Genomic DNA, 20,754 nt, shown 5'->3' with positions numbered 1-20,754 from the left:
GCCTCCTTCTGTCTGTACTCATTTTTCCTGGACTCTGGGCACTGTGCTCTATCAGAAACATCAAGGCAGTTGTCTGAAGTTCTAAAGAACCTTCAAACTCAGAGAGGTATTAGAGCAGTGGTTTAAAGGGAAATAAAATGGAAAAGAAAATGATATTGTAAAAAATAAAGGCATTTCACTCCTTTCCTCTATCGAGGCCAAACAAGCTTGTTGGTATAGAGACACACACTGATCATTTCATACATCCACCATTGAAATGACTCATTGACTTTTTTCTTTTACACTTAAATGAGACTTGGCTGTGGGTCAGGGCCCAGAAGCTTGTGAAATTTTTTCCTCCCACACACTTCCTCACCTCTTTCAGATTAATACTTCCAGAGGGATATTTAGGTTTCTACCTTCCCCTCCATTGTGATCATCAGTTTGAGCAACATAAATTAATCAAGGATGCTGAGGTGGATCCCCTCTAAGATAGGATGAAAATGCCTGCCTGTCACACACACTGAGTGACAGTCACTTAATTTTAAAGTAGCAGAATCTAAAGTCAGTCCAGCCCATATATTGGGAAGAAAGAAAAAACAAAACAAAACAAAAAAACGGAGAAAAGGAAGAGAATGGTCAGAAGGGGAGGCTAAAAAGCTCTTAGCTGATTAAAAGAATTCATGATAAACGTCAACAGCGGTGCAGTTAGAAAGCACTGTGCTTCCTTTAAGAGTCCCCCAAATGGGGTCACATTCACCTTCACGGTGCCTAATGCTCAAAAGGAAAGGAGGCCAGCCCTATAGGGCAGAAAGATGGTAAAGGGTATCCCTCCCTTCCTGAGACAGAGGAGGAAGGGGCAACTTTGGTCCATGCTGGTCCCCTCACCCTCACTAGTGGGATGGGTGTGTGGCAGCTACAGCTTCCCATCTATAAAGCTTTTAAGGAAGAACAAAGTAGTTCCTGGTCACAAGTTCGGGGATCCTCTACAGTTAAGGCTGGACAGAGAAAGTATAAAACATAAGATTATGTCCTCTCAAAGATCCAACACTAACTTTCTTTGGAATGGTGCCTGTCACATAAAGGTAGGCATTCACTAAATGTTTGTTGAATGATGAGAATAAGGTGAAAGACAATTAACATCGGAACACACTATAAGAATAGTGTAATGGAAGAAAAATATTGTAAAATGCCCATGTCTTATCCTGATGATCACGGAAACAAGAAAGCTGGACTTTCAGCCATTCCATGTGAGGGCACGTTGCACAAACATGCTCCAGATATCAGTCTCCCGCCTGTCTACTCCAATGGGATGTGCTAAGAAGCATCTCACTGTGATCTACAATAAGAAGGGAACAAATTATGCAAATGCAGTATAGAAAGGAGTCAAAACTGTCAAAAATCTTCAGCTGCTCACCGCCTAAGAACGTGTATTTATCTTGGCTTAGTCATTAACAAAGCACAAGAAGTATCTCTCTTGGAGGCCACAGATTGTAGAACATAAAGTACTTGAAAAAAGGCTTCAGATGCCTGCACATGTGTATAACACATGGCAGTTAATTACTAATTCAGAAAGCAGCAAGAGTGCTGGCAGCATGAAGGATCTCAACGCTACCAGAAATCTGGACGAACTTAACTTATCCTAGGATTAACGGACTGGGTCCTGCAAATGTTTTGATGTGATGTGGAATAAATTTTTCATTTAATTGGACCTAAACAACAGACCATTCTCTAGTGCTGAGGTTTGTAGAGACAGAGATGAGGGACAGAATGTTTTTAGCTAAGTTATATAAAGTATAGCAAACCTAAAGTAAAGAAAAAAAATCTGAAAAAATTCCTAAGTTATAAAAATAGCAGGAGTGTTTCCATCAGTATAGCATTTGCTATGCATTATCTACTACTTCATACTACCTCAAATATTTTTAAAAACCCATCAAACTAAAATTGGTTACCTTCTTTTTAAAATAAAATTATTACTAAATAAATAAAAATTCAGTAATTTCTATGATGTTTCAAAAAAGTGATTACCAGAAAGCCAATTAACATTGAACTTTTAAGGAGTTAATAAATGTCAAGTTACAGGCTTCAATTTAGATAGCTGAACCAAGACAGCACTGAAATATAAAAATAACTCAGTTAAAGGAAAGAGACTCAGACTGTGCTTTAAGACCGTTGTGATTTCTATGAGGGACAAAGAGCAGTCGATTTCTTCTGACAATATGGCATTTTGAATGGCTTAACATGTTCAGCAAATTGTACCAATACTGATAAGATGAGGACCACAGGGAGGGAAAAGGTAGAGAATTAAGAAAAAGCCTCTTATATACACTGACCACACACACTAAATATTCACAATACCAAGCAACACATCAATTAGTATGACATAATGTAAAAAGAAATTAGGAAAATACAGAAGAGTTATGTGAAATCTGCCAAAGAAAGTTTTTTGGATGAAGTTTTGGTATTGAGTTTTGAAAGAAACAATAGACATCACTTGGTTGAGAAAAGAGTTTAGAAAGTATCCCAGGGGCTCTTCTTGAACAAATGGTTAAAGTTTTCTAAGTGCACATTCTCAAAAGTTCTAATATTGTTCAGTTTTCTGTTTCAAAAAGCATAGTAACCACCAAAAGTAAGTTTTTGCCTTTCTTTGGGCCTGAAACTAAAGATACACCCAAAACGGTATGTAGGCAAGGACTTAAAAGTAGGGTGAAGATTCTGATTTCAGGACTAGTAAAGAGATCAAACTCTCGCTTGTTTCAAGTACAATTTCTAAAATTCACTGTTCTTTTCTTTCTGAAACATCATTAAGTAAGAGTCTTCTTAAGAACCTAGTTGACATTCTACTTTTCGAAAGATAAGGCCCTTCAGAATCTGTTTTATCTCTCCCAGAAAAGCTAACAAAAACTAGTTATGGAATACAATTATATTCTCTGCAACAACCTATTCGAAATCTAAGAGAAAATATAAGTAGAAGAAGGTGGTGCTCGCTAAGGGTCCAGAGTCCGGAAATTTCTGCAGTGGAAGAGTTATTTTAGTTGCTAATAAAATTGACATGCTTAGAAATCTTGGTTTTTCATCTTATCCCAGTACCACTTAGCAACATAGGAGGGGACTCTTCTATAGAGATGATATATATTTTTTTGAAAATCACATTTACGAAGTATCAGGATAGCATGCCGAATTGGATTTTGCAGTTCCTAAACAGTGAACTTTTTATTAACAATGATCATCTAACACCCATTAACAAGTTGAGTGAAATAAACTGGGGACCCTATTCAGAGCTAATTTCACAATATTCCCAAAAAATGTGACTCCAAAAAAAAAAAATTTAATTTAATTTAAATTTGGGCTGTTCCACACCTGACCGGGAGCAAGACCATTGCTTATACAGTAAGTCCCTCCTCTGAGGTTTTGCTTTCCAAGGTTTTAGTTACCTGTAGTAAACCACAGTCTGGAAATAGTAAATGAAAAATTCCAGAAATAAACAATTCATAAGCTTTAAATTGCGTGCCATCCTGAGTAACATGATAAAATCTTGCACTGTTCTAATCCGTCACACCTGGAACGTGAATTTTTCCTTCAACCAGCACATCTAAGCTGTAGACGCTCCCCACCCATTAGTCACTTAGTGGCCCTCTGGGTTATCAGATCAACTGTCAAGTTATCGCAGAGCTTGTATTCCAGTAACTCTTATTTTACTAACTGATGGCCCCAAAGCACAAGAGTAGTGATGCTGGCAATTAGAATATGTCAAAGAGAAGCCGTAAAGTATATGTGTATGTATAGGAAAAACTATAGTGCGTGTATGTATAAATGTATATATATTTATTTATATACACACACATACACAAGGTACTATCTGTGGTTTCAAGCATCCATTGGGAGTCTTGGAACATATACCCCTAGGATGAGGAGGGAGGGAACTACTGTACACTATCACAGAAAACAAAAGTCTCCCACTTGAGACTACTTCTGCATTTTTTTGTGGTAAAATATAGATAATATACATAAAAATATACATAACATTTTAGCTGTTTTAAATATATAGTTCAGTGGCATTAAGTATATTCACATTTGCATCTCTACCATGCATTCTCCCCAATTTTTCATCTTCCCAAATGGAAACTCTGTACCCTGTAAGCACTAACTCCCCATTCTCCCTACCCTCAGCCCCTGGTAACACCCCTTCTACTATCTGTCTCTGTGAATTTGACTACTTCTGCCCTTTTATATAAATTTAAAGGTGATTTGATCCTGAAAAAATTAGTCTGGCTCCACTCTTAAAGACCAAAGAGACAGCAAGCACTGACTTGAAATTGCTTTCAGATGTAGGCTAGGTATGAAAACCTTAGTCTCCTTTACCAAAGCCCCTTTGCATAGTGTCTCTCTCCAGAGAAAGCATAGAAAAGTTCTATCTAGTTTATGTATGTGGAAGCCAAATCCAATACCTGGCACATTCATTTGATTATTATTTCCCCTCAATTTAAGAATTTTCACATAGCCGATAACATTTTAATGGGAATAAGTAGACTACAAAAGTATATCCTCAGTAAGATTATATCTGCAGAAACTTACATGTCTGTCAACTAAGAACTAGAAGTTAGCATAAAAAACAAAAACAGATAAAGTCCAGGGGGTAAGACTGTTGGCTACCTCTCTTTTTAGCTGTTCGTATATCCTAACAAAAATCTCAAAGAAATAACTGTAGAAAATGACCACAGAGGATAACATAGCCCTTTGGTTATTAATGCTACATGACACATGGTTTTTAAGTCCAGGCTCCAAATCAAAGATGGATTCTCCTAAGGTGCCTATTTGCCTCTGGTTCTTCTTGCACCAGCTAAATTTAGGAGACACGACTACAAATAACAACTTCCAAGAACTCTGTGGTGCTTGATGGGTGGGGAGGGGTGGTAAGGTCAGAGTGGAGAGATAAGATTTAGCCCTTGGTGTGATTTTGTGAGAAAAAATGCAAATGAGAAACCTCTAACACCTGTTGACTTCTTTCAGGTTAGTCAAAAAATGACATACATTTGACTTGCCAGATCACCAGATGAGGACCCAAAAGCTTATTTTTGCTCCAGCTATTTCAATGAAAGGCTAAAGTGGGCATAGTCAGCACATCGGATTTCCTTGAGCCAACAAGGGTGGGTTATGGGAAGACAGCAAGGGAGGTTTAAGCCAGCTCCAGCCTACCACCGAAAGCCTTCTCTGTGATTTCAGTTCTGTCCGAGGACTTGCTGATATACCCAGTGTGACTCATGAAAACAAAGCCAGTTTCAGCAATGTCTCCACACGAAGTAATTGCATAGTATTACTTAATGTTAATGCTAAATGTCCATATCAAAAAATTATCATGCATGAAAACCCGATGCTTAGAAATCAGCAGGAAAAATCATCAGTAGAGATACTTCAGAGGCATTCTACAGATACCAGGTGTAAAAGATACAAAGGTAAATTTTTATCCAATCATGTGTGTTACTGCAAAACAAAACAATCAAACAAAAAAACAAACAAAAATCAGGTGCTCCTTCCTGCCTACAAAGTAAAGAAGATCCTCTCTAAAGTCTAATACTTGTCTACAACTTACCTCCTGACCTCACCTGCTGTCTCTCTGCTACTTCCCCTAGCACACCATCAGGCCTTGGCCTGTCTGAGAGTCTCTCCAAATGTCCTATACTTTCCTGCCCACCCCTCCCCAGGGTTCCTGAGGTTTCTTCTTTCTGGAATACCCTTCTCCTTCAGGATTCTTCCCAGGAGCACTTCCTCAGTAAAACTTCTCCCGATGTAACCTGCCAGCCTCTACAGAGAGCCTTCCCTGACCTCATTTCCCTCCCCTCAGAATGACTCCAGCTCTCTGTTCTAAATGCCCCCACAACACATAACACAAAGCCAGCAGGAAGGCACTAGGAAGCCAGCACAGAGGACAATAACTTCTTGGAATTGTCAGTCTTTCCCATTAGACCCCAAATTCCATCAAGGCCTAGATCCTATCTTAGTCACCTTTCTTTCTGTATCCTAGCACCTCTCTCTTCCAAGATCATCAATGAATGGTTGCTAAGAGAAGGACAGACTACATGGGAAGAGAGATCTACTTTAGAATTTTAAGCATATGGCCACCAATCCAATATGCACTTAGAACACTGTTCCCACACCAGACAGAGGCACCTACTGTTGGCTCCAGAGTCATGGTCCAGTGCAGGCAGGCCAGGTGCAAGCAGTCTTAAAGAGTGAGGCCTCCATCTTTAGTTTTCTACATGCTCTAAATGTTCTGAGCAGAATTTTATGAATGGTCTCACTAATAATGGAAAATTATAACTAAGGTGAAGGCAGGCAAAATAATCAAAAATTTTCAACTCTTGCATTAAACTGTGGACTAAATGGCACCAAGCTTCAGATCCAACGTAGGCTCCTAGAAGATGCTGGCCCAATCACTAAGTTCCATCCCAGTTATGCTCCTGGCCACCTGGCCATGAAGACCAGAGTTAGCAAACTGAGACCTGTATTTAATGGGACAAAACCATACCTGCTTATCAACATATCATCTAGACTCTAGAGTTCCTTTTACACTCTAGGGGACAGTAGTGTACAGCCACAGAAACCTTAGGGCCCACAAAGCCCAAAATATTTACTATCTAGCCCTTGGTAGAAAAAATGCCAAGCCCTGGTCTAGACAGTAACATTTTGTAAAGTCATTTTGAAGACTTGGAGATCATTTTGTGTATCACATTTTCCTTCTATGTTTAAGTATCTGATATACCACACCGTTTTCTTAGAATTGCAACATTCTTAATCATCAGCGTTGCTCAGTTCTCTTCCTTTTTCTCTGCAAGAGAGAGGGACAGAGGAGTTTCCCTCTAACATGGGACTTTTTAAACAAGATGTAACATGTTAAATACTAAATGCAGTTGGTAGGTGCTCAATAAATGGTAGAAGGGAAGTCTGTTGTCAGTGGCCTCGACCTCAATGGCAGTACTCAGTTATCAGCAAATATAGTGTCAAACAGACCAGGCTGCAGAATGCTGACAGCAGATGAGTCAAGAGAACCAGTGGAAAGAGCGATGCTCACTCTTCTGTTTGTTTCTTAGACCTGGACAAATACACTTGCCTGAGCCATCTTCACTTTCTTGGCAAGAAGATGACTGACTTCTTAAATACAGCTCTCTACTCAGGGAGCAAAGAGCATTGCTTGGAACATCATTTGTGGTTTCTTTTACAAAGTACTGAACAAATGAGTTCTCATACTCCCTCACTTAAGATAAAATGATGAATCTACTGCAAGGTGAGTTAATGACTTTATAGACTGCCACTTGTCTTCAGGCTTGGACACAATCCACAGCACTTAAAATTTTTCTAAATAACAATTACAATCCCTTGGGCCTAATGTCTCATCCTCCATGTAGGATTAGACCTTGGAAATAGTGTTGAGAATGAAGGAAACACTGACCCAGGGCAGGGAATTGCCCTAAGAGCTGGCCAGTCCTTTGTGGGTAGGGCTAAGATGAATGACTTGCAAAGGCTAGATGTGGTAAAGGCCAATGTGTGAGCTGCACAAGAAGGGCCTCGGAGCTCAGAGCAGTGAGAAAACAGCTGCAGGTGGAAAGTAAAGAAAGCAAAGAGCAGTAACTCTCTCATTTCTACTGAATATAAGGAAGAGCGTCCCTCTACAATGCAGGTGAATGTGGGTTATTAGATTGCATTGAATTTCTACGTTTCATGGTACATTCATATAAAGCAGGTGTGAGGTGTTCTATTTCCCAAATACAAAAGAGAATGGGATCATTTTCCCTGCTCTGCTCTGAGGATTAGCAGGTCAGTGTTCCAGGTACTTCCTTTGAAAGGGCTGCACTTCACCAAATCCTCTCTCCCTCATGGCTGACACTGAAAGCAATCTAATGGGCTATTTTTATTTTGACAGCTGTATCCTCTTGCTCTGGGCACAGAAGGAAGTCCTAGGCCACCTTGGTTAGAGCCTGTGCAAGGGGAACTCACAAGGTGAGAAAGGGATGCGGGGAGAGTGTACACAAGCGTGTGAGCACACCAGTCACCAAAGAGGCCAGAGGTTTCTCACTAGAGTCAGCAGGACCTTAAGATGACTGGTTGAAACCATTCAACCATGATGCCACTGTAAATGTAGGAACAGTAGCAAGAGAGGCTTCTATTAGAAAAGATGGGACACCTTGGTTTAAAGGAATGCAAGGTGACAAAGGAATGCAATGTGGTGATAACTGAAAGGAGAGAAATAATTTCTCAGTTTTTTTTTTTTAAAAAAAACCAAACACTTGGAAACATTATTCTTTGTTAGCTATGAGATTTTTATTTTTTTCTTCAGGGCATAGATTCAAGGCATTCTATTATGCTGTTTAAATTAACAATCATATGGAGTAGATTTGGAATTGCCTTCTGCTTGGGTGCTATGGGGTTGATCTCTTTGGCAGTGTATTTCATTAAATAGGTAAATTCAAGTCGTATCAATCTCACCATTACTAGGCCCTGATTGCTCTAAAAACTGGTACACCTGGAAATGATCTCTAAGTTGCTTTGCTTAGGAATAGTTTCTAAGATCAGAAGTCTCATGTTAAGGTCTAGGCTCTAGACAACTCACCCCATGATCATACAACGTCAAGGAAATTTCCCTTTGCAGCCATTAAAATGATAAAGGGATGGTCCAATGGCAGCTTTCCCACATATCCTTTCCTTTCTCTGGCAGCTGGCTGTGGTTCTCACCAAAGGAGACTTATAGATTACCTCCCTTTAGTTTGGGAAAAATGTGAGAAGCAATCAAGCATGTCCACAAGTTGGCTTTCAAAGGAAGGAGGCTCTAACTCAGAGTCCAGACATCTACTTCCCTTCCTTCTCCCTGAGCTGTAAGCAGCTATGGTGAGGCTAGCCTGAACTGTCACCTTGCATTCCTTTCATTTTCCCATTAGAAAAGGGCAAGAGTGAATTGAAGATGCTCTACTCCATAATGAATGTTGAAACAACACCTGTACTAGTTGTGGTGATAACTGAAAGGAGAGAAATAATTTCTCAGTTCAAACCTGGGTTTAACACTAACCTCTGCCCCAGCAAAAACAAAAATCTCCAAAACATCCCAAGAGTCAGATCACAGAGAGGAGAAAACACTTCAAAAAGCAATGTGGGCACAATCTGACCTGTTCACTTAGCCTGCACCAAGATGATGACACTAGCTAGCTGCCACTGCTTCACTCTCAGGCTTTTAAAATCAGTTTGGATCACTTCTCTTGCAGGTGTGGCAGGCACCAGGTCCACCTGCAGTCCCTATCAGCAATGAATTATTAGGAGCATCTGAAAATGACAAATTTGCTTAAACTAGTCTTCAGTAAATGAAGCTACATTTAAGTCATTTTTCTTATGGCTAAAAACAATGATGCTTCCCATAGAATCATTAACTCTGCTTTGGATCTTAGCCAACCAAACACCTGGTTGAGAAACCTCTGGCCTCTTTGGTGACTGGTGTGCTCACACGCTTGTGTACACTGTCTCCCGATCCCTCTCTCAAACATCTGGTTGCAGACTGGAAGACCATGCCAAGGAATTTGCAACCCACCCAGTCCTCCTGGGCTAGACATCCTCTGCCATGCCATCACCACCAGGGTGCCCAGAATCTCTCCCCAACCCCTGCCACTCCAACTGTTCTTTCTGACTATTACTACCTAGCAAACCTCTGTTATCCTTTAGGATGACACCAAAGTGCCAACTCCTTGGCAAAGCCTGGCACAAGGAGGATAATTGCTGAAAGCCACATGTCTTGTCTTATACACGCAGTGGTATGGGCAAGGATATTCACTCCAGCTCTATCTGTAATAGCAAAAAAAAATTAGAGCCAACCCACATGTTCAGCAGAAGGGTAATGGTCAATTATTATATATCTGTGTTAACAAATACTCTGCAACAATTCTAAAAATAAAGGAAGGTTTATATGTATGCACAGAAAAAGGTTCATTGTTAAGCAAAAGGAAGAAGTTGTAGAATAATATCCACAATATGATACCATTTAAGTAAAATTAAACATCAGTTATGTATTTCTGTATGTACATATTTAAGTGTGAAAATGTACAGATAAGGGTTTGAAAGGGCTATATCAAACTCCTAAGAATGGTAAAAAGAAGGAGGATAGGAGAAGAGGGTGGGAAGGATGAGTTTTACATTTTTATATATTTTTATTTTTTATGATGGGAGTATGTTTTTGAATGAAGAAAAGTAGAGAAGGAAAGTAAGCAGGTGGCTGAGCCATGCTCCTGGTATTGTAGTAGTGATGGGTAGATTGCATTTGAATGTTCAAGCTTGGCTGGAATGGGTTCTGTGTTTGGTAACAATGTTTCCCATGGATTCATGTGCAAATGGGTGACATCAGCCAAGCTACATCTTAGTCATCCATGGTCAGTGGATACAAAATACTCATTTTAGTCATCTTAATCTTCAGAGGCAGAAAATAGGCCCAAGACACAGATTTCAAATGTATAGGTTTTATCTTCACTATCAATTATGTTCTACTTCTGCTTGATTGTTTCAGTTAAATGAGTTTATGTTCTATTTTGGGATTCATAGAACCCCTAGTTATGTAGCTTAAAGCATTCGGCAAGATATCCTATTCAGATTGGCCGTTGTTTCCAGTATGGATGATTTCAGTTATTTTACTAGCTTTGCACAAACATCACACTGTCAAATTGCTAATGAAGTCCAGGGCCTTTGGAAAGAAATCATTGTTTGACCTGGAATGGTTTTCAGATTGACAGTTGTTTCCAGTAAGCCTCAGTCGTGTTCATCTCTCTAGGAAAGTTCCTTTGATGCTGCCCAAGTATCACTGGCATCTGCTATACCAAAAGGCTTGCAGCAGCTTTCATGTGTTGAGGTAAATTTGTTTGAAGCCAACCCCAGACTTAAATAGAAGTGACTCAAATAGAAATGATTATGGTAGGTATCGAAAACTGTCTAGTAATTGCTCTTTCTCGAATCAAGCTGTATCTGAGTTCCTTGTGTGTGGGCATTCAAGTGCAGAAGAAGGCAGCTCTATCTGACTGCTGACCACTCTGTGACAAATTCACTTGCAAATGGAGTTCTAAAGCCAGAATAGCAGCATGAATGGACTAGAAGGGCCTTGAAATCCCCTAGTCCTTCATTGATTCTAGAGAGGAAATGTTTTTTCATCTTTTAATGAAAGAGATCTATATTAACCTTTCACCTGGCTTTCTAGAACAGAGTCCCCAATCCCCAGGCTGCAGACCGGCATTAGATTTTCATAAGCGCATCAGTCCCTGGTGCAAAAAAGGTTGGGGACTGCTGTTCTAGAGCACCCTGTACTTTAGCTATGGACCTTCTCTTTAGTACTTATACTTACTGACCAGTGTCTCCACATAACTGAAGACTTCTGCCAAATCCTCTTCCTAGATTTTTCCTCTAAGTCAAGTCCCAGTTTCTTCAGCATTTCCTGCAAGCCTCTCTGTCATCCCTCCTTGCTTGACTTCCCTGTGTGATCAAATACCGAGCACATTGTGCACCAAGTGCTGTGTTCCTGAAATGGGCTTGCCTAGTTTGCATCTCTCCCAGTCCTCAAAAGAGAATATGCCAGTGGCAAAATCTGCCAGGATTGTCTGTGTGGTATAGCTGGAGTGATTGTATACATTGACACAACAGCAACCAAATAGCCAGTAAGTGCTGAAGTACATGGTGTGGATGGTAGAGGTTCTGTCTGTTTATGCAAGATCCTCATGGACTGGCCGCGGGGAGGGGTGTGTGTTTTGAGAAAGACTTTGTAAAGAGGAGTGTTAAGGCAACCTTGTAGGACTAGTATAGTTTGGTTTAGTCTGGAGCTGTGTCTCAAGAGTAGTCCATCTAGGCTGGTCAAGAAGGGGGAAATAAGCCCTAGAGCCATTGGAGATGTGTTAATTATATCAGCTAATTATAGGGTGAAGTAGGAGGTCAGCATGGTGAAGTGAAGGTGGTGCCATCTTCAGTTCTCCTCTTAGCTAAATTGAGAGTTATTCCTTCACATTCAGCAAACATTTATTGAGTAGCTACCTTGTAGCAGAAATTGGGAATAAAACACAAAGAGAAGTAAGATATGAGAAGAAGCAAAATACATAGAAATCCTTACAACAATACAGAGTTGTAAATACATAACAGAGGCAAGGATCCCTGGGGCACCCAGTAGAAAATAGCAATTATCATATGGCCTATAGGTCCTGTGACTTGAAGGTGATGGCCAGGATGGACCCATGAGTCCTGAGAGCTGAGGACTGGTATGGTCACCAGGTGGAAAAGCAGAACTGGTGGTGATGCCCCACAGGTCTGACTGTGTGGCCGCCAGAAGAGGACCACAGGCAACGAGGCTCTTTCTCTTGAGCCAGAACATGACCCCCTATGATTTGAATGTTCCCTTAGCTTTTCATGATCTGGCTATAAGATCCCTGAAATCTGAGACAACATCTCAACCAACTCTGCCCTTACCTTGAGCATGTTGCCTTGGCTGTGGCAAATATTTTAATTTATTATTCACTGTCTGTATCTTTGGTGTACTGTCTTCTATATAGGACTAAGCTTCTAATACAAACCAAAGGTAGCTGAAGGATCCTTAAGAGATCAATTAGAAAGTCACAGAAGTGTCACAGGGGATTCTTGGTTGTAATACTTTAGCAGGAGGTAATCCTGAGTAGAGGCTACAACAGCTCTATAACACAGAACATCTACTGCTAATCTGACAAGTGAGTAACTGCACAAACAACCCACATAAATGAAGCTGCATTGGATTAACCATATCATCTGGCTTCACAAATTACTCATGATTAATAAATCATTCTTGGCACAGCTCTTCTTTTACCCACCCTCCACTTCCCCGCAATGAGCTACAAATGATCAAAGATATGATTTCCCACTTTAAAATGAAGCTGAAAATTATGTGGCCCTTACTTCATCATCAGCATCTTCAGAGGGGACCCTGTGTACCAGACCCAGGCTGAGTGCTGGAGAAGACCAAAGGAATCCAAATGCAGTACCTACTGGCAGCAGGCCTGAGACCAGCTCAGGAGCCTGGACACAGGCAGTGAAGAGCTAGGTAATCAAACAGAGGTTAAGTAGCCATTTGGTATACTACAGAAGCTATCACAAAGTGTACAACATTCTTGTCCCAACAAAGAGTACAAATACAGATATTACAGAAAAAAAAAGGGAGGCAGCCCTGAGTTTGGAGGGCACTGGGAGTGTCCTTCTCAGAAGAGAGTTGGGCTGAGCTTTGAAGGGAGGGAAGGACTTGGGTGAGCAAGAGAAGGGTGAAAGAAGAAGTGCATAGACAAACATAAAGCATAGTTTATTATACTTCGAATGCCATTTAACAGCTTGGTTCTGGTTTATTTTACATTTGGGAAGCCAAAAATACTTTTGAGAGAGAGAAAAGGGTGAGTCACCAGACAGATATGTAGCAGGGGAACTAGGCCCTTCAGGAGTCCCTCAGTCTCTCAGCACCACCATCTAAGCAGATTGAACATCTTACCTTGGTGACTTTCCTCATAAATAAAGGAATAAACAAAAACAGTGATACAGACATATAGATAACAGTACGTATCAGAACCATGAACGAGTGGTGGCCAACTACAAAAATAAATAAATAAATAACAAAATTAAGTTTTGAGCCTAGACACCTCAAAAAAGAATTGCCTTTAATGTTAAAGGAAATATAAAACAGAATCACCAGGAATAAATGTCTGCCTATGAAAGCATCTTATTCTTAAAAAATAATAATTAAAAATCCCCCAATTTAAATGGTTCAAAATATAAAAGTCACAACTTAAAATGGAGAGAATATCTAAGCTAAACATAAGCTTAAAAAACCTATCTATACATACAATGCTGTGGTTTAAATATATGTGTATAAACTACATCACACATGAATCCATGGCAAACACTGTTACCAAACAATATTTTTTCTATTTAATCCTGAAACATACATTATTTAAATATTAAAATTCTTTGGGTTATTAGCCCAGCGAAGGAATGAAAATACTTTTTAAAGCATTTTCATTAATAGTGAAAAATAGTTTTGTTTCCTGCAGGTGCTCTGGTTAAATACCCAGAATGAAAAATGAAACAAACTCTGAAATTTTTACAGTAGAAAGATAGAGTTCTGTTTCTTTTTTCAGGGGAAGGAAGAATGCTTTCATTACTCAATATTACTTCCTCAGCACCTACAAACAATGTGAGCTATCTGATTTGAAAAAGCAAAATCTTTGTGACAGGAGTTTTTACTACCCCTCAAATCTGGAGCAATAAGTATATGCTGAAGACACAGCTCACAATAAGGAAACACTTGACCAAATGCAAGCAACTTCCCAACCGAGTCCTAAACATGAAAACAGACGAAGGGTTTTCCCTGCTTAAATGCTATAATTATAGTTTTGGGCTTAATTCCTTTTGAAATCATGTATGTAGCAATGATTTTCTTTTCCCTCCTGGCTCTGCCACTTGCTAGCAGCTGATGTGAGCAAGCTGTCAGGCCTGATTATGAAGGAACCAAGACAATGCCATCTGCCATGCTGGGCTCACAGAGTTTTGGGAGGATGGAACAAGACTTGTGTGATCTTGTGGAGTCAGGGCTACACCAGAAGTCATGTCTTGTCACTCTCTACCAGGCTCTCCTGGTTGGAATGCCACCAACCAGATTTCCCAAATTCCCAGCCATTTCCAAAGGCCCAGACAAATGCCTGGTCACTACAAATGTCTCCAGATTCACATGGCAGAGGAGGGACCTCATTCTTTGAGCTTCCATAGCCTCTGTTCCTACTTGATTCCTAGCAGCAAGGGTAAGCACCGAGCCAGAGCTCTTTGTTCACTGGGCTATAATATTTATAAAATATTTATACTTTTAATTAATTAACATTTATAAAATAACCATAATATGTATCTTGTTTATAAACTAAGTGCTTTGCCAGGGCAGATACTGAGATTTACTCGTTATCTCCAGCACCTGTCCTGGGGCCTGGCATGTAGTAGGAGCTTGAGAAATGAATAAATCATTAACTCCCTGCCTTCAAATGGAAGAACTGTCTTGACAAGAGACTCAACAGTGTGAGGAAGGCAATTGAGGCAAATAAAACAAAACAAAAATGTTGCTAATTAAAAGTAAAGAAGAATAAAACTCTGTGCTGGTGATGGTACTTTCACACACTGCCAATAGGGACATAAATGGTATAACACTTTCCAAAGCTGATGTGACGATATCTACTAATACTGCTAGCAAAATCAGAAGCATCTGTCAAGCTCTATGAGAGGACCCAAAGTAGTGAGGCACTCTGGAAAAATCTCAGGCCTGAGAAAGAAGATCCAGATTTCCATAAAGCTACCAAGAGCAGCTGTGAAATATGAGCAGTCCCTTCATGTCTCTGAACTTCAGCTTTCTTGTGCAGCTGGGATTTCTACGTCATACAAAGAGTAGTAGTCATAAAAATGGAGACAGAGCTCTTCGGATTTTAGTTTAGGACTGACCCAAGTGAGTATGTGGGTCCCCAAGTTTCTGCCAAGTTTCTAAGAGTCTTAATTCTGAAGAACTACTCTTCAGATACTCTTCGAAAGAAATAATAATTGAAGCCTCAGATCTCTTTCCCTTAGCTGACCACCTTGCCTCATGGTTCAGAGGATAAAGAAATCTGTCTCATCCATTAAAGACCACCTGGCTCCACTTGATGATCAGAGACAAGACTCAGCCATTCTACAGACCTGAGAACAGTGCCTTTCATTTTCTTCTGCCTATCAAGAAAAGTGTTAGACCCTGCTAACACTATGTTGGGAAACTCCAAAAATTACCCTAATAATGGAGAATCAGATCTAATTTGCTAAAATCAACCAAGTTCCTTAAAGTCCTTCCTAAGGAGAATCAATAAATGCATAATAACTAAATATATTTTCAGCATATTCATGAAAATTTTCATGTCAGGTGCATGTTATAGTATTGTCATTGGCCAGGTGTTACAACAGATTACACTCAAGAAGATGTAACAGGCACAAAAACTGCGTAACCTTCTATTCTGCCTATTCTAGCTATACCAGGTTGTCACAACGATCCATCCTAAGGCAGTCTCAGTTGGTAACAAGATATGGTTTGGCATCATTTCCTTGACTCTAATCCCCTCAGCTCACCAGACATGTAAGCATTCCTCTGAACAAGCACCCTGTGCAGGAGACTCATCCTATACTCCAAGGGGCAGCAGGCCTCTTTCCAGGGTCCTCCTTAATCTAGATTCCCACGACCATATTCCGCAGAATATGGTTCCATGGATGTTATCAGGTCACGTGTCACATAGCATGCATACATGCAAACTGGTTCCCTGCTCATAAAGACTGATAAATGTGTGCCTTCAACACAAAACTTGAGAACCTTTATTATGTCAACACAAGCATGAATCTTCTAGAGGAATTTAACATGAGCATGTTAAATTCCCTAAATTTATTTATTTTTTGCAAAGCATCACATCACAGTCCTACTGTTTTGACAGTCTATCCTTTGAGAATCCTTACTAAGCCCTGACCTCTGTTCTAGAAACCATATTGAAACACAATATGACTTCCTTCTCCCACTTAGCTTCCATCATAATAAGCACAGACCTAAAGATTCTAAAATCTCTTGATAATTGATGGTAAGCATGCAGTGCTTTTAAACCTATTCGTATGTTTGCTGGAAATGATCCAAAGAAGTACCTACAGTGTACTGCCTAATACACAGATAGTGACATGGCAGCAGGACTCGCAGAACTCCTATGTGTAAGTGATAGGACTGAAGCCTTTTGATATCAGATAGTAACTACCTCCCTACTTCCAGCCCAGGACCAGACTAGGGCTGCCCAGAGTTAAGTTAAGAGCCATTCAATAAACGTACATGGTTCTGAAGATCTTAGAAAATGAAGGAGGTCCCAGCTCTCTCCTCTCTCATTCCTTATCCCTGCACTCTTTATTAGGGCCCTTCATCAGAGGATCAGCTCACAGATCTGGAGAAATGAATTGAGGTTTATTTGTCGTCTATGGTTCTGTGGTACTATAATGTTTAATAGAATTACTTATTAGTCCATGTCTTCATTTGTTTTATACTAACTGAAATGTGGCAGCTCTAATGGCTAAGGAAAATAAATAAATTTAAAATAAAAGATACATTATCTACTGTTGCATAATACGAATTTAAATAAAAACAGCTTGAATTAGGATTATTTCAAAATGAGTCACCCCATTCTCTCCAACACCCGGCCCTAAAATAGAAAAACACAATACTCATCATAATCACACATGCATTATTTTCTAAAAAGAGGTAACTTAAGCTCTGTCAAGGCTAATATACAGAAATCGATTCTGCTCCTGGCCAACAACTCAGGCAGATATACCGTTTATTCGAAAGCCAAAAACACAATGACAGCTTCTACTCTGAGTCTCTGTACCAGAGAAGCGCAGTAACAATTTATTTCATTGTCTTTCATACATAAATGCAAACGGCACATAATGGAGCTTAAATGGAAAAAACAAACAAACAAACAGGAAATGACCAGCCTGAAGGAAATGAACAGCCTTTATTATTCTAGATTCTAAAATCAGAGATAATTTTGAAAGGAATGAAATGAGTTTTAAATGTCCTTAAAATCCAGAGGAAAATAAATGCAGCATCAGCTTATCCTTTGTCACTTAGCCAAAAAAGCCAAACAGATGTACAATCAGAAAAAGAACCCTTCCATCATGCCACAGACAGGGCATAGACATAAATGTGGCCTGAGCACAAAATTAATACAGTCAGCAATCACAGGAGCATACTGGTGTCAGAGAGAACACAGTCGCCTTCGTTAATGTCCTATGCACTCGAATGGAACACAAATGAAAACATGTGCGCAGCTCTCTTACCTCTAACATAGGCCTGGCACTATCGTGGACAGACAGAATGTGTGTCACCTTATTCTTGCTCAACTGCTCTGCATCTCTGGCATCTGTCATAGAAGAAAGAGGGTGGATAATTCAATATTTTCTCCAAAGTTTGGCCAGGAAAAACCACAAAATGACTTGCATATTTCTTTCTTGAAACTCCATAACTGACCATACCCAGAATAATCTAGATCTAAGAAGTTTAGGGCTATCACTTTTATGTATTTTGTAGATAATAAGTTTATTTCTGATTGACACAGCTTTTGATACAAAGTGGTCATATAAAACTTGAAAGGTATTTACATTAATTAACACTGTAATCATGATTATTGCTGTTGAGAGGAAGAGAACCTATGAGATCATTTCGTAGTTGATATTTGTTAAATTTTAGACACAATAAAACATATAACAATAAAGATGTTTAAAATATTTTTTAAAATTACCTCTTAATGATTAAGAATCTAAGTTAAAATTAAATATAAAAGGCTCACTTACCATATAAGAAATAGGAACCTGCCAGAGATTACTTTACCCTTATGTCAAAAGGAAGGATGAATAGGGTTAAAGAAGTACAAATTAGTAGTTGATAGATGGTCGGGGGGCTGGGAAGCACAGCACAGGGAATGTAGTTTGCATTAATATATTGGCTAAGTGGAAAACCAGAGGAGAGAAGGAGTAATTAGGGGATCATTTTATAAACTATATAAATGTCTAACCAATGAAACTAATGAAAACAAACCAATAAACAAACAAACAAACAAACAAATAAATGGAGGGATGAGTGCAGATGCAGACTTACAATATCTATATTCACTTTAGGGAAAAAGTAAAAGTAGAATATTCTCTAGAAATTCCAAACACAATTTTCCGTAAGTTATCAGTTGGCTGTTAAATGATCTGCAAATGAAACTAAGGAGACATCCAAATTACATTCCTTTCCAATGCACCCACCTGTAGAAGACAGACTGAATGAATCTCCGCAAATTGGAACCCTTCTTCTAATCTAAGAAACAGGAGTCTGGCAAGATACAAGATGTTCTTTTCCCTCTATGTCTCTGTCCTGGCCTGGGATGAGTTTTTTAAATTGATAGAGGGTAAAATGGACCAAAAGTCAAATGTTTAATTATGTTTCTGGAGCATATTTAATGATATGAGAGAATACTCAGGCTATAACATTAAGCACAGGAGAAAAACAGGTACGAAACTATAAATACAATAAAAATACAATTTGTTAAAACACATAAAGACATACATATACATGGGGGTAAAACTGCTATAAGAAATTATAATAAAGTGGTAATCTTTAAGAGAGGATATTATAAGTGTTCTCAATTTTTTTCTTTTTAAATATATTTTTGTATATATTCAACATGAGTGGTTCTAAAAGTTTCACATACTTATGAACTGTCTGGGGGACTTGTTAAAAAAGCATATTCCTGGGCTCCAACTTAGTTCAAGGTCTATGACAGGGCTGAGGAATCTGTAGTTCTAATAACCCTTGATGACTGAGCAAAAACTAAGAACTCTGTTCTAAATATTCTGCAATAAGCACGTACCACTTTTAAAGAAAGGAAAAAAAAAACTCTGAAAGTAGTATTAAAATCTTGGTTTTAAGACTCTCTTCATCACTTCAACCACTTCAAGCTTCAAATTCAGATGTGCACAGCAGTCATCTACCTCACACATACAGGGACTCAATTCCAACTGCTTTCCCCACTCAGCTATCATAAGTTGCAGCATCAGTGAGCTTTAAATTAGGCAGCAATTAAAATCATTTAGGATCCCACAGGCAACCAGTTTCCACATAGTCACCAAAATGCAATCTTCCCATCACCACCCATATGCATTTGAATTCATAAGAAGTGAAACAAGATAAAGCGGAAGCTTTCAGTGCTCACAAAAGAGTCCCCACACTCCCCGGCTCGAAGGTGGGGCAGAAAAGGTGGGAGAGCCAGAGTAGCAGTGGAGCTCTCTAAAGCAGGTTTAGGACAATCTAGGACAGAATCTTCCAGATTCTGATTCTGCTCAGGATTTAAATTTTAAAGATCAATATTTGTTTAAATACCCTTTCCTTTTTTAAAAAATAGTTTTATTGGGATAATTCCCATACCGTAAAATTCACCCTTTTAAAGTGTACAATTCAAGGGTTTTTAGCATATTCAGAGTTGTTTAACCACCACCGCAATCTAACTTTAGAACATTTAAGCACTACATATACTTTTGTAACACAGATTAATATAAACGACAACAAAAAAAGTGGTTTTGATGTAGGATTATACATTTGTGAATACAGAAGACTACTTGATACCACAAATGAGACATGTGACTACTGAACTCCAAAGAAAATGGTAATTACTCTTGGACAATGCTTCCTTTGCTCTGCATTCCTGTTTTACTATAGTGTTATCCACATTGATACACCAGTTTGGGATTATCCTTTTTCATACACACAGGCTCAGTCCACCTATTTGAGTGTGTGTAAAATGTTTAATCAAAGCTATTGGATGATGACTTTGGACCTTTTATTCTTTAAGACTACAAGTTATTGATGGTTCTGGATGGCTGCCTACAACCACTATGTTAACAAGCTATGAACGCAGCTGATAAGATTCTGGCCATGGGGTTATCAGCTTGCTCGCATGCATATACATAAGCCTGAAAGTTTCACACCATGTCTCTCTAAGCACAGAATCATAGAGGAGGAACTTAGTCTTTTGCTGCTCAAACCAGGGTCTGCCAAGCAGAAGCATGGCATGACCTGGAAGCATGATGAAAATGCAGATGCCCAAGCTCACTACATACTTATGCAATCACAACCTGCACTTGAATAAAAACCCCAGGGTGCCAAATGCCAGATTGTTGGGGCAA

General features: G+C 39.3%; 1 protein-coding gene across 7 annotated transcripts in view; it reads right to left on the bottom strand.

Moving 5' to 3' along the window:
- The window catches only part of DUSP22 (dual specificity phosphatase 22), a 57,223-nt gene that overhangs the window by 16,971 nt on the left and 19,498 nt on the right, over positions 1 to 20,754 (bottom strand). For 6 of the 7 annotated variants that reach the window (XR_002777770.1, XM_011383234.2, XM_011383235.2 and 3 more), the window contains one exon: positions 17,869 to 17,951. The exons of the other annotated variant lie outside the window; for it this stretch is intronic. Coding sequence is in view for 5 of the 6 variants with exons in the window: in XM_011383234.2 (XP_011381536.1) it covers positions 17,869 to 17,951 (83 nt within the window). In the remaining variant the exon portion in view is untranslated. The remainder of the gene's footprint in view (positions 1 to 17,868; positions 17,952 to 20,754) is intronic. 7 annotated transcript variants of the gene reach the window in all.

Source organism: Pteropus vampyrus, unplaced genomic scaffold, assembly GCF_000151845.1.
Source record: "Pteropus vampyrus isolate Shadow unplaced genomic scaffold, Pvam_2.0 Scaffold509, whole genome shotgun sequence".
Lineage (NCBI taxonomy): Eukaryota > Metazoa > Chordata > Mammalia > Chiroptera > Pteropodidae > Pteropus > Pteropus vampyrus.
This window is presented reverse-complemented; position numbering and strand designations above follow the sequence as displayed.